The 13,101-nt window shown below is 42.9% G+C and overlaps 2 protein-coding genes across 5 annotated transcripts in view; one reads left to right on the top strand and one right to left on the bottom strand.

The window, feature by feature from the left end:
- The window catches only part of LOC140464720 (uncharacterized), a 30,299-nt gene extending 30,221 nt beyond the window's left edge, over window positions 1-78 (bottom strand). The window contains exon 1 of one of the 2 annotated variants that reach the window (XM_072560177.1): window positions 19-78. The gene's annotated coding sequence lies outside the window, so the exon portion shown is untranslated. The remainder of the gene's footprint in view (window positions 1-18) is intronic. The other variant, XM_072560175.1, reaches the window with a different exon arrangement.
- rps15a (ribosomal protein S15a) lies at window positions 63-11,914 on the top strand. Of its 3 annotated transcripts, none has more exons than XM_072560182.1 (5): window positions 63-212; window positions 790-927; window positions 1,706-1,785; window positions 2,992-3,077; window positions 11,785-11,914. In XM_072560182.1, the coding sequence occupies exons 2-5, from the start codon at window positions 795-797 to the stop codon at window positions 11,876-11,878; spliced, it is 393 nt and encodes a 130-aa protein (XP_072416283.1). In that variant the 5' UTR covers window positions 63-212; window positions 790-794; the 3' UTR covers window positions 11,879-11,914. The 3 variants fall into 3 exon arrangements, with proteins under 3 accessions (XP_072416283.1, XP_072416282.1, XP_072416281.1); XM_072560181.1 differs by having other exon boundaries at window positions 181-303; XM_072560180.1 differs by having other exon boundaries at window positions 207-350.
- Window positions 11,915-13,101: the final 1,187 nt, after the last annotated feature.

The following is a 13,101-nucleotide window of genomic DNA, read 5'->3' as shown; positions in this document are numbered from 1 at the left end:
CCGCCGTTGCTAAGTTACCAAGTGTGTTTAATCGTTCCTGAGCCATCGAGACGATCGGAGGCGGGGAGTGGGGGTGAATGATTCGGTAGTTGATGAGAAAGGCTGGAGGACCTTTCGGAGCACGCCGGGTGATGAGCCCTCGCGAGATTTAGAAATTCCCCATCAGGCGGTGCGGCCAGCGCTTCCTCCTCTTTCGCCATATTGACCAAGCGGTAAGATGTCAGCGGGCTCTGGCTGGTGGTAATCGGCTCTGTATCAGCGCCATCGTCGGTGCTGGCGCGGACCTTTCCCGTTCCCCTTCAAGTATGTGATGTGGGGATTCATCTGGTGCGACTATGGGCTGGCAAAACGTGCGTCTTCCGTGTAAATATTGTGGTGGATTGTGCCCCCCCCCCCCCCCCAATCGTCTTGTGCGTTCGGTTCAATGGGAGGGGGAGGAGCAGGCTGCAGGGCGGGAGTGAAGGCCCCGGGGGGGGGAAGGGAGTGGTGCTGGAGATCCTACTGACTGTGGGTGATGCCTTCACCCCACTATACCATTGGCTACAGTTTCCTTAGGGAAAGTGATAATGTGGATCTGGATCTGGGATTGGGATTGAGACTGGTACAGGGTCAGGAAGATGAGGCAGTCTCCCCTATCCCCATCTCATCTCTTTCCCCCCCCCCCCCCCCCCCCCCCAATCACCTTTTCCCTCTGCACTCCCAGTTTGTGCCTCCTGCAGCTGATTACTTTTTTTCTCTTTCAATAATTCATAAGGGCAGCATCTCTAACCTGTTCTCCCTTTCCTTCAGGCATCATGGTGCGCATGAATGTTCTTGCAGATGCCCTGACCAGCATCAACAATGCAGAGAAACGTGGAAAACGTCAGGTTCTCATCCGGCCATGCTCCAAAGTGATTGTGAGATTCCTGACTGTAATGATGAAGCATGGTAAGATGGTTTCTCTCACTGCTTTGGTTATTGTATGTTGCACTAGGTAGGATGGGATTCTTTATCATAGTCACGATAGACCCTCAAGTTCAACTTGGTAAAAACAATGACTGCAGATGCTGAAAATCAAATACTGGATTAGTGGTGCTGGAAGAGCACAGCAGTTCAGGCAGCATCCAACGAGCAGCGAAATCAACGTTTCGGACAAAAGCCCTTCATCAGGAACCTCAAGTTCAACTTGTCCATGCTGACCAGATATTCTAAATTAATCTAGTCCTATTTGTCAGCATTTGGCCCATATCTCCCTCAAGCCTTCCTAGTCACATATCCACCCAGATGCCTTTTAAATGTTGTAATTGTACCTGCTTACACCACCACTTGTGAAAAAGTTGCTCCTGAAGTTGGAGACAAGTCTGAGGAATGTAAATGCAATGTTGAATCTTGACAGCTCATTGCCACAGGGTTGTGGAGGCAAAAGCATTGTGTATTTGAGACAGGTAGTGAGGTTCTTGATTGGTAAGCGGTTTGAGTCTTCTGAGGAGAAGACAGGGTTGAGAAACACATCAGCCATGATCAAATGGTTGATTTGTGTGGCCTAATTCTGTGGTGTCTTGGGCTGTCAATTCTTGAAGTGTTATTGATCCTGTACCACTGTTGTGTAGAGTATGATGGGGGTGTTTATTAACTTTTTTGAGTCAGGACTGTCAGTTAGGAATTTATGGAACTTTTAAAAATACACTAATTTCTTGGACATCAAAATGTATATTTTTATTTCTAGGCTACATTGGAGAGTTTGAGATTATTGATGACCACAGAGGTGGGAAAATAGTTGTCAATCTCACCGGCAGACTGAACAAGGTGAAAAAAAAATCGCTTTCTCACGATTTGCAATTATGTCCTTTCTGCAGTTTTCCTATTGTGTGTGTGACTACTGTGCTTGTGTTAAGATGTATGATTGCTTTCTGATGCTCTGGTCACTTTAGTTTGGCAATTGGTGTATTTCCTCTTTCCCAGGTCTTAATGGTCCTTTTTAGTTTTGACTTTGTAGAAGTACTAAACTACACTGCGAGTTACTCAGTGGTTAGCACTGCTGCCTCGCAGCACCAGGGACCAGAGTTTGATTCCAACCCCTGGCGACTGTCTGCAGAGTTTGCACATTCTCCCTGTGTCTGCGTAGGTTTCTTCCCACGGTCCAAAGATGAGCAAGTTAAGTGGCTTGGCCATGCTAAGATTGCCCATTGTGTTCAGTGATGTGCCGGTTAGGTGCATTAGTCAGGGGAAATGTAGAGCACTTGCATAGGGGAATGGGTTTGGATGGGTTACTCTGTTGGGCCAAATGGCCTGTTTCTGCGCTGTAGGAAATCTAAGGTTCTGGTCTATGATACTTCCCATCTCCTAAATGGGAATCAATTATGTGTAACAGCCTCAAAGCTGCAGTCTTAACCAGATAATCTGTTTCTGATGTTTGAAGAGACATATTATATTATTGGTCTCCAAGTTTGTGGAAGGACATTCTGGCTATTGAGGGAGTGCAGCGTAGGTTCACAAGGTCAATTCCTGGAATGGCGGGCCTATCATATGTTGAAAGATTGGAGCGACTAGATCTATTTAGACGTGAGTTTAGAAGGATGAGAAGAGATCTGATTGAGATGTATAAGGTTTTTAAAGTATTAGACACTCTGGAGGCAGGAAGCATGTTTCTGTTGATGGGTGAGTCCAGAACCAGAGGACACTTAAAAATAAGGGGTAGAACAGAGTTGAGGAGAAACTACTTCACCCAGAAAGTGATGTATATATGCCCCCAGAAGGCAGTGGAGGCCAAGTCTCTGGATACTTTCAAGAAAGAGATGGATTGGAATCTTAAAGATAGCGGAATCAAGGGTTATGGGGATAAGGCAGGAGCAGGGTACTGATTGTGGATGATCAACCATGATCATAATGAGTGATGGTGCTAGCTTGAAGGGCTGAATGGCCTGCTCCTGCACCTATTGTCTATTATTGTTTTAAGTGGATTGTACTTCTTTATTATCTGGATTGACTCTCTTTTTGTTTGTTCCTTGATAGTGTGGTGTCATTAGCCCCAGATTCGATGTTCAAGTAAAAGAGCTCGAAAGGTGGCAAAATAGTCTCCTGCCTTCCCGTCAGTTTGGGTAAGTCTTGCTGTAAACTCCTGAATGAGAGAATTCACTCTGGTGTTTCTACCCTGGCATCAGACAGCTTGTGTGACGTGTTGATGTGCACGTTGCCTTTCTACATTGTTTTGTGAATATTGAATGATGGGAACCCAGATCTGGTCTTCTGTGGGGTCTTTATCTCCCACATTGGAAGCACTAGAATCAGCTGGTTCATTGGAGAGTGCAGGAGGGCATGCCAAGAGCAGTACCAGACATAACTGAAGGTGAAGTGTCAACATGGTAAAGCCACCAAACAGGATTGCTTGTGTGCCAAACAACATAAGCAGCAAAGCATTCCACAACCAATGGATCAGATGTAAGCTCTGCAGTCCTGCCACATTGAGTCGTGATTGACGGTGGATGTTTAAACAACTCGCTGGAGGTGGAGGCTCCACAAATATTCCAATCATCAATGTTAGAAGACCTCAGTAAGGCTGAAGCTTTCACCGCAATCTTCAGCCAAAATGCTAAGTGGATGATTCATTTCTGCCTCCAGTGGTCCCCAGCATTACAGATACTAGTCTTCAGCCAATTTGATTCACTTCACATGATATCAAGAAACAACTGGAGGCACTGGATACTGCAAAAGCTATGGACCCTGACAACATCCCAGAAATAGCACTGAAGACTTGTGCTCCAGAACTTGCTGCTCCTGCTGGCCAAGCTGTTCCAATACAGTTACAACACTGGCATCTACCTGACAGTATGGAACATTTCCCAAGTATGCCCTGTTCATAAGCAGGACAAATGCAACCTAGCCAATTACCTCCCTATCAATCAGTCAATCATCAGTAAAGTGATAGTCATCAATAATGCTATCAAATAGCACCTACTCAGTAATGTCAGTTTGGGTTCCACCAGGGTCACTCAGCTCCTGACCTCATAACAGCCTTGGTTCAAACAAGGACAAAAAAGCTGAATTCTACAATAGAGAGAGTCCTTGCTGCATTTGACAGAGCGTGATATCGTGGGCCCCTGGCAAAACTGTAAACCATGGATATCATGCGCGAGCTCTGCAGTAGTTGGAGTCATACCCGGCACATAAGACTATTGTGGTTGTTGAAGGTCAGTCATCACAACTTCAGGGCATCTCTGCAGGAGTTTTTCAGGGTAGTGTCTTAGGCCCAACCATCTTCAGCTGCTTCATCAATGACCTTCCCTCCATCAGAAGGTCAGAAGTGGGGATGTTTGTCTATGATTGCATGATCAATGTTTGCCATTTGTGACTCCTCAGATACTGAAGTAGTCAGTGTTCAAATGCAACAAGTTCTAGCCAATATCCAGGCTTGGACTGACCAGTGGCAAATAATGTTTGTGCTTCGCAAATGTCAGGGTCAGTGGTTACCACTGCTGTCCCACAATGCCAAGGACGCAGGTTCGATTCCAGTCTCTGGCGACTGTGTGTGGAATTTGCACTTTCCCCATGTCTGCATGGTTTTCCTCCGGGCGTTCCAATTTCCACCCACAATCCAAAGATGTGCAGGGTAGGTGAATTGGCTATGATAAATTGCCCATAGTGTTCAGGGGTGCGTTGGTTGTGTGTAGTAGTCAGGGGTAAATGTAGAGTAATAGGATAAGGGAATAGGTTTAGATAGGAGACTCTTCAGAGAGTCATAGTGATATACAGCATAGAGATGTACAGCATGGAAACAAACCCTTCGGTCCAACTCGTCCATGCCGACCAGGCATCCTAACCTATTCTAGTCCTATTTGCCGGCACTTGGCCCATATCCCTCTAAAGCCTTCCTATTCCTAACCCCATCCAGATGCCTTTTTAATGTTGTAATTGTACCAGCCTCCAGTTTCCTCTGGCTGCTCATTCCATACACATACCACCCTCTGCATGAAAAAGCTGCTGTTCAGGCCCCTTTTATCTTTCCCCCTCTCACCTCAGGAAAAAAAAACTTTGTCTGTTTACTCTAACCATGCCCCTCGTGATTTCATAAACCTCTATAAGGTCATCCCTCAGTCTCTGACACTCCAGGGAAAACAGCCCTAACGTATTCAGCCTCTCCCTATAGCTCAAATCCTCCAACCCTGGCAACGTCCTTGTAAATCGTTTCTAAACCCTTTCAAGTTTCACAACATCTTTCCAGTAGGAAGGAGACCCAAATTGCACACAATATCCTGAAAGTAGCTAGACTAATGTCCTGGATGGCCGCAACATAACCTCCCAACTCCTGTACTCAATACCCTGACCAATAAAGGAAATATGCCAAATGCCGCCTTCACTATCCTACCTACCTGCGACTCCACTTTCAAGGGGGCATAGCTTTAAATTAAGGGGGGGTAGATATAGGACTGATGTTAGGGGTAGGTTCTTCACTCAGCGAGTCGTAAGTTCATGGAATGCCCTGCCAGTAGCAGTGGTGGACTCTCCCTCTTTATGGGTATTTAAGCGGGCATTGGATAGGTATATGGAGGATAGTGGGTTAGTGTAGGTTAGGTGGGCTTTGATCGGCGCAACATCGAGGGCCGAAGGGCCTGTACTGCGCTGTATTCTTCTATGTTCTATGAGCTATGGACCTGCACTCCAAGGTCTCTTTGTTCAACAACACTCCCCAGGACCTTACCATTAAGTGTATAAGTCCTGCTAAGGTTTGCTTTCTCAAAATGCAGCACCTCACATTTAAACTCCATCTGATCAAGATCCCATTGTAAGCGAAGATCTTCTCTTGTTATGCAGTGCACCTCCAATTTTTGAAATCTGCAAACTTACTAACTATACCTTCTATGTTCATATCCAATCATTTAGATAAATGACGAAAAGTACTGGACCCAACACCGACCTTTGTGGCACTCCACTGGTCACAGGCCTCCAGTCTGAAAAGCACCCCTCCCACTACCGCCCTCTGTCTTCTACCTTTGAGCAAGTTCTGTATCCAAATGGCTAGTTCTCCCTGTATTCCATGAGATCTAACCTTGCTAACCAGTCCCCCATGTTGAACCTTGTGGAACACCTTACTTCCCTCCAACAATGTACTACTGACATCAGGCTCACTGGTCTATAGTTCCCTGGCTTGTCCTTGTCACCTTTCTTCAACAGTGGCACCATGTTAGCAACCTCCAGTCTTCCAGCACCTTACTTGTGACTATCAATGATGCAAATATCTCAGCAAGAGGCCCAGCAATCACTGTAGTTTCCTAAAGAGTTCTTGGGTACACCTGATCAGGGGTTTAACCTCTTTTTTGCATTTCAAGACATCCAGCACCGCCACCTCTGTAATATGGGCCTTTTTCAAGAGGTCACCATCTATTTCCCAACATTCTGTATCTTCCTCTATCCTTCCTCCACAGTAAATGCTTGTGTGGACCCACTAAACGAGTATTTCACATAAAAGCTGCCTTGCTGATCTTTGGGGGGGGACCTATTCTTTCCCTAGTTACCCTTTTGTCTTTAAGGTATTTGTAAAAATCCTTTGGATTCTCCTTAACCCTATTTGCCAAAGCTATCTCATGTCCCCTTTTTGCCTTCCTGTTTTCCATCTTAAGTGTACAGGAAGTCCCTGGGTTATGAACGCCTGACTTACAAACGCCTTGTACTTATGAACAGACCTCCAGCTCTTTGTACACAACGGATTTTTAAAAACAATGTTTCGTCCTAATTAGCCCGTATCTGTTCTGACTTACGCACACATTTGACTTATGAACAGCAGAAAAAAACAGGATTTGTTTATGACCTGGGGATTTCCTGTACTCCTGCTGATTTGGTGTGGACTTGTTGGGCCGAAGGGTCTCTTTCCACACTGTCGGGATTCTTATATTCTACGAGACAATCTGGCCCCCGCCCCTTGACATTTAATCCCCTGCTGTCCCTGATCAGAAACTCACCTGGACTCACCACATACTTGCCGTGGCTACAAGACCAGGTCAGAGGTTTTGAATACTGCTGCAAGTAACTCACCACCTGACTCCTCAAACCCTGTCCACCATCTACAAGGCTGAAATCAGGTGTGTGATGGAATACTTCCCACTTGACTGGCTGAGTACAGCCCTAACAATACTCTAGGCATGACACCATTCAGGGTAAAGCCAGCTTGACTGGCACCACATCCGCAAACAGTCATCATCGACAGTCAGTAACAGCAGTGTGTACTATCTACAAGGTGCACTGCAGAAATTCACCAAAGATCTCCGGCAGCACCTTCCAAACTCATAATCACTTCCATCTGGAAAGACAAGGGCAGTGCACACGTGGGAACAGTTCCACTCCCAAGCTGCTCACCATCCTGACACACGCACATTTCACTGCTCCTTCACTGTTACTGTGTCAAGATTGTGGAATTCCCTCCCTGGAATCTTAACAGATTCCCTTTTGACTATTGGCAATAGACACCTGAATCATGAATATTGGGAGGTGCAGTTTGGTTTGGTGTCTCGGAAGTGGATTGATTTATCACCTGGCTAACACTTCTTGAAAACTAACATGTATAAATGATTCATTAGTCTATTCAAAGCAAGTTTGAATTGAATGTTGGTGGAAGATTTGCTCACCTAGAAACTGTTGTGTTACTCAGTGCTTCGGAGGTAGCTTGTGGCTATTGGCATCAGTAGCTTCCTTTGTCTAATCAGTGTTGCATCAACTGTACAATGATCTCTGAAAAGAGGTGAAATGTAAATTGTAGTGATCTGGGAGATCGAACTTTTTTTCTGCTCATCAATCCCTTTTAATTTTGTAAACTTAGACTGAGTTAACTGGCTAGTAGTTAATGTGCTATCAATGTCTGTAACCTTCTGGGTGGCACTCCTGGATTTAGTGCTTGCAGTGCATCTGTGCTGTTCACAGATTGAGTTATTTCAGATGAGTATCTGGTTTTAGAAGAAAACCTTTTAAGCCAATTTTAGTTTTTTTTTGTGTGCCCTCCTAGTTTTTCCTTGCTAGGTTGAATTATTCCCTGAGAATCTATTCCTTCTATTTTTTTTTGAAAAACACCAGTTGTCACCTTGATAGTATTCCCTATAAAACTTTCACTTGTTTCCCAGCTCTTCCAGTATTTCATCCATTTGGAATCAAGGAATTATTTGATTCTGATTACTTGTAAAATTCTAATCTGTACCTCTATGAATTGTTGGATATGAAGGCAGGATATGTGTATTTGATATGACAAGTTGACCTACCTTAATTGAAGCCACTTTCTACATTGCATGCCAAGGGCTTGGTCTGGCTGAACCAGAATCCTGGGTTGTGCTGATGTTTCCACACTTAAGATGGAATAATGCCCTCTTTCCTCGACACACCTTTATCCGTTCTCCCTTGAAGTTGGAGTGTTAGCAGGCAATTTGGCCCATCAAATAGCACTCCATCTAAACCTCTTATTGGCTGCACTAGTCTGAGGGCAGTGTTGCAATTGGTCTGTCAACACCAATTGCTTCATGAGACGTTAGAGTGGGTGCATGTGTAGCATATAATGTTGCCATCAATCCTGCAGCACTGTTTAAAGATTGTGGCTGATTCTGGGCTTCAAATCCATTTTCCCACCTGCTTTCCCATATTCCTAAATTCTGCCTTTTGCCTTTGATATATTTAACACTGGAACATCTGCAGTAGAGAACTCCAAAGATTCGCACCTTTTTTTTTGAAGAATTTTTTTTCCTTATCACAGCCACAAATGATTGGTCACTTAGTTCAACTGTTTTCCTGTAGATTCTTGTGCATTAATCAGCCCCTTTCTACCGCTTGCATTTTGTTTGCTGATGGGATGTGGGCCCCTCTGGGATTATTTATTACCCATCCTTAATTGCCTAGAAGGCATTTAAGAGTCACCCACATTGCTATGGGTATGGAGTCACATGTTATCAGACTGGGTAAGGGTGACATTACCTTCCCTGAAGGACATAAGTGAACCAGGTGCAACAATTGACAACTATTTCATGGTCCTTGTTAGACACTTATTTCCAGATTCTTTATTGAATATAAGTTCCACCATCTGCCATGGTGCGATTTGAACTCATGTCCGCACAATATTAGCTGTGTTTCTGGGTTAATAGTCTAACGATAATACCACAAGGCTCTTGGATTAGGCTTCGGTGAGTTGGGCAGGATTTTATTTCCAGATTTCTTGGGAAAGCTCCAGTGGTGGATGTAAAGTAAAAGTTGTATTTTTTTCAGTTTGATCTGCATTATTCAGGTTCCTGTTTGACTGGCTGGTTTGCTTTTACCTGTTGAATCTAAATCTTGCTAAACAGCAAAATCTAGGTCAGATTTAGAGAATTATGTATACTGTACAGAAAGATTTAACTGCTCAGCATTATTTGTATAGATGCAGCTTTGTTCATTCTTGCTTATGTTAGGCATTCCACCACTTCATTGCTTACGCACTACATTAACCCTATGTTTGCCTCGTGGTCATAACCAAACTGACTAAAACAAGGCATTTATAATCTGTGATCAGAATACTGGGCCCAGACTGACTGCAATCCTCTGCTGTCGCCTCCAACCCTCCACCACCACCACCATCCCCATCTCTTCTCTTCTTCCCCCCCCCCCCCCCTCTTATATTGCCTGCAGAAACTCATCCTTTTGCAATATAATCAGGTTTTGCTTTTGTTCTTTTGGTATAGTTGGCAACGTTAGATGAGTACAGTAATACACTTCAGTTGGATGATATGGCAAGCTCACTAGGATTGAAATCCAGAGGTCCAGGTTAGTGCTTGGGAATGATGGGTTAAAATCCTCCCTTTATAATTTCTTCATAGAAACCTTCATATGTTGTGGAAGCAGACTGTTCAGCCCATCGAGTCCATACTGACCATCTGAAGAGCATCCCACCCAGACCCACCACTTCCTTATCCTTTAACCCTGCATTTCTCATTTCTCACCTGGCCTGCACATCCCAATTGCTGGAATTTAAAGTCAGTTTTACAAGTTTTTGAATTGAGTTAGGAACCTAAAAGTATTGTTGTAGGAAGAGCCCATCTAGGTCACATGTCCTTTTTGAGGTGGAAAATTTACCATCCTTGCCCAGTGTAGTGCATGTGTAACTCCAGACCCACAGCTGTGTGCTGACTCTGAAGTGTACTATCAAATAGCTATTCAGTCACTTGGAGGTAATTGGGGATGAGAAATATATGTTGGCCTTCAGTGACACCCACATTCTATGAAATAATTGAAGTTTACAGGTCAGAATTATTTATTAAAGAATCTCTTGTCATAGGGAAAAGCTCTATGCAGTTATTGACCAGAAGTACTGATCTATTTGTATCTTAAGTTAACTTTTAAAGTTATTTAAATAGCCTCAACACTCATCTTAGATGTCCTTTGAATTTGCCCTTGATCAGAGACTGAACTTGAAATATACATGTGTTGGCTATGCACGAGGAGGGGTCAGTGTTCTGTCAACATTGATGTGATTGATGCTGTCACAAGCAAAAGTTTACATATTGGCTTCTAATCCTGAATGAGGAACAACTTCAAATCAAACCGATTGAGCCTGCAGTTTACATGAAAACTATCTCCCAATTTTTGAAAGTTCCACTGCACTTTTTGCTTTGTAATTCAAAAGGAGTATTCAGTTGTACTACCAAAGGCACACAGTCATACCTCTTGAACATATGTCTATTTTATTTCAAGGTCCATGAGCCTGTGTTGAGTATGCACATTTCTTGGTGGACAGAAGGAGAGTATGCATGTTATTCACCTGAGGCTTGGACCTTTGATCTTACTGAGGAATCAATACAATTCCCTCTTCATTTTCCCCTCCATCAGCATCTGGTCAGTCTTGTAATGGTCTGTGTCTGTTTATTAAACTTTGCAGTTTAAGACCTGATTTCATTCTTAACCATTACCAAATTCGGTGCCAGAGTTCTATCAGACTGTAGGACTGCACACTCCTTAAGAAGTGACAGGTGGTTTAAGCTGAGGGTCACCATGCCTCAGGGTGACGGGAGAGGGATTGAGAAGGAAAGCCCTTCATGGTAACCTCAGCAGTGCACAAACTACCTGTCCAGATAACTGCTCTGCTACCACTCCGTATAAAGTCATTAGGTTGCAATGGACACTAGGTGGGGCAAATAGCTTTTAAGGGTATATTTTAACTTATCAGAACTCCACTTCAATCATTTACTGAATAAGTTTTTAGTCTGTTCGGGTACGGGATGATGCTGAAACCTTAGTTTTCTTGTTGAATTGCATTGTTAAGATTGGACTTTGAACCTGTTTGCAATTTTAACAGATTATAGGAGTAGGAAAGGAGTGTGCTAGTAGACCGATCTGAGCAGGGATCTCTTTTTATGCTTTGTGCGTTGATCTAAGCATTGAAATGTGAACATTGTCATACAGAGAGTAAGATTGCTTTTTAAACCTTGTAAAGATTTAATGAAAGATTCTATTATAAATTTACAATGCAAAAATAGTTATAATTTCATTGTATCAAAATTTAAGATTTGTTTTGCTTGGTTCAGTCAGAATGTAGAATTGTTTTGGATTATTTGGTATATTGCCAACAGCCCATGGTTCAACTGTCTTTGAGGGATGGTTCAATTCTTGTTTGCAGACATTTTGAATACACAACTACAGTCAAATGTTTAGTCCTAGATTAACGCTCATGTTCATTACTGTTACATGAGACACTCTGGTCGATTGTCAAAATATTTGCTTAAAAGTCTGTGGCTAAAAGTGCTTTCTAACTTCAAATGGTTATGGCTTTGGGTTGAAATTGAGAAAATCCACTTTTGAATTTTATAGGTACATCGTTCTAACGACCTCAGCAGGGATCATGGACCATGAAGAGGCCAAACGGAAACACACGGGAGGAAAGATTCTAGGATTCTTTTTCTAAAACGTGCAACCTGTCTGTAATAAAACATTGAAATCACTTGTTCTGTCTGTCTTTTAATCAGGCTGTGAAATTAATACACGAACAAGCAATGGAATATTTTAAACAAATGGTGCTAGAGAAATTTAGCATCTCGAGAGAAAACAGGAAACATTGAGTTCCGTGATGTTATCAATTCTGACAGAGTCACCAGACTTGATGTTAACTTGGCTTTATCCCACAATGCTGGCAGGCTCATGGAGTTTCTGTTTCAGTCCTTAAGTGTCTGTCTGTTTTTGTTTCATTCAAAGGAATACTTGGCTGTTTATTTTTAAGAATGTCCCTTGGCTGCAAACTTGCACAATGTTTGTTTATTCTTAACAGATTTTGTCCTCTCATTGCCCTTGCTAATGAACTAGATCAGTAACACCTTGCCTTTGTACAGAAAGGCTGACACATGTTTTTAAAATCCTGCTGTGCTCTTTCCAGTTCTGATCTTATACACGTCACCATTTAATTCACTCAAATGTTGTCAGTGACTCAAGTTGTTTGGGGTTTAAGCTCTGGAATCTCCTCCAAGTCTGTCACCTTAACACTCTTTAAGGAGGAAAAAGATTAACCGGTTTTTGGTTACTTGTCTAAGTATGCATGGACTCCTATTTCAAGTTTGGTTTGCCTTTTGTGAAGCTATTTTTACAAAATAGTTTTTAAATTGTAAAAAACCTCTTTAGACTTGATCCTTAATGCAGGTCTAGGTACCAGCATCGTTCCTACAGTAACATCGCTGATTCTTGGCAGTATGGGATGGGTAGCTAGTGCCCACATTCTGTGAATGAATACAGTTGGTTCTGCTATAGTGTGTCTTTCTTCAATCCATTTGGACTGTTACCTGTAGAATGCAAACTTGCTTGACCTGTGTTGGCTATAACGTGATTTTTTTATAACATGAAATCGCAGGAGGACAGAACTATAGTGTTATATCACAATCAACTATAAAACACTGCAGGATTTAAAGTTCAAGAAACTTAGAACTTTGTGCCCAATATATTATGACATTTATAGTAGATAAATTTTTTGTTCGTTTTGGCCAGGTTTTCAGATATTCAATCTTATAGATGACAACTGATCAGCAAAACAAATGGCACAAACATTTGCTGAAGCTATAGGCAAGAAGGGAAGTATAGAGGAACTGGAATTATCTGAAGGACCCGGGCAGGGAGCATTTCGTTTGGTTAGTTGAATGCAGG

Source organism: Chiloscyllium punctatum, chromosome 40 (genome assembly GCF_047496795.1).
Source record: "Chiloscyllium punctatum isolate Juve2018m chromosome 40, sChiPun1.3, whole genome shotgun sequence".
Taxonomy (NCBI): domain Eukaryota; kingdom Metazoa; phylum Chordata; class Chondrichthyes; order Orectolobiformes; family Hemiscylliidae; genus Chiloscyllium; species Chiloscyllium punctatum.
Note: the sequence above shows the minus strand (reverse complement) of the source record. Positions and strands in the feature narration are given on the sequence as shown.

Excerpts from the sequence above, each read along its gene's own strand:
- rps15a (XM_072560180.1), top strand. The coding sequence starts at position 311 with ATGTGGGGATTCATCTGGTGCGACTATGGGCTGGCAAAAC. Across the intron at positions 351-789 it reads CGACTATGGGCTGGCAAAAC|GCATCATGGTGCGCATGAAT; the intron begins GTGCGTCTTCCG and ends CCTTTCCTTCAG. Across the intron at positions 3,078-11,784 it reads CTGCCTTCCCGTCAGTTTGG|GTACATCGTTCTAACGACCT; the intron begins GTAAGTCTTGCT and ends TGAATTTTATAG.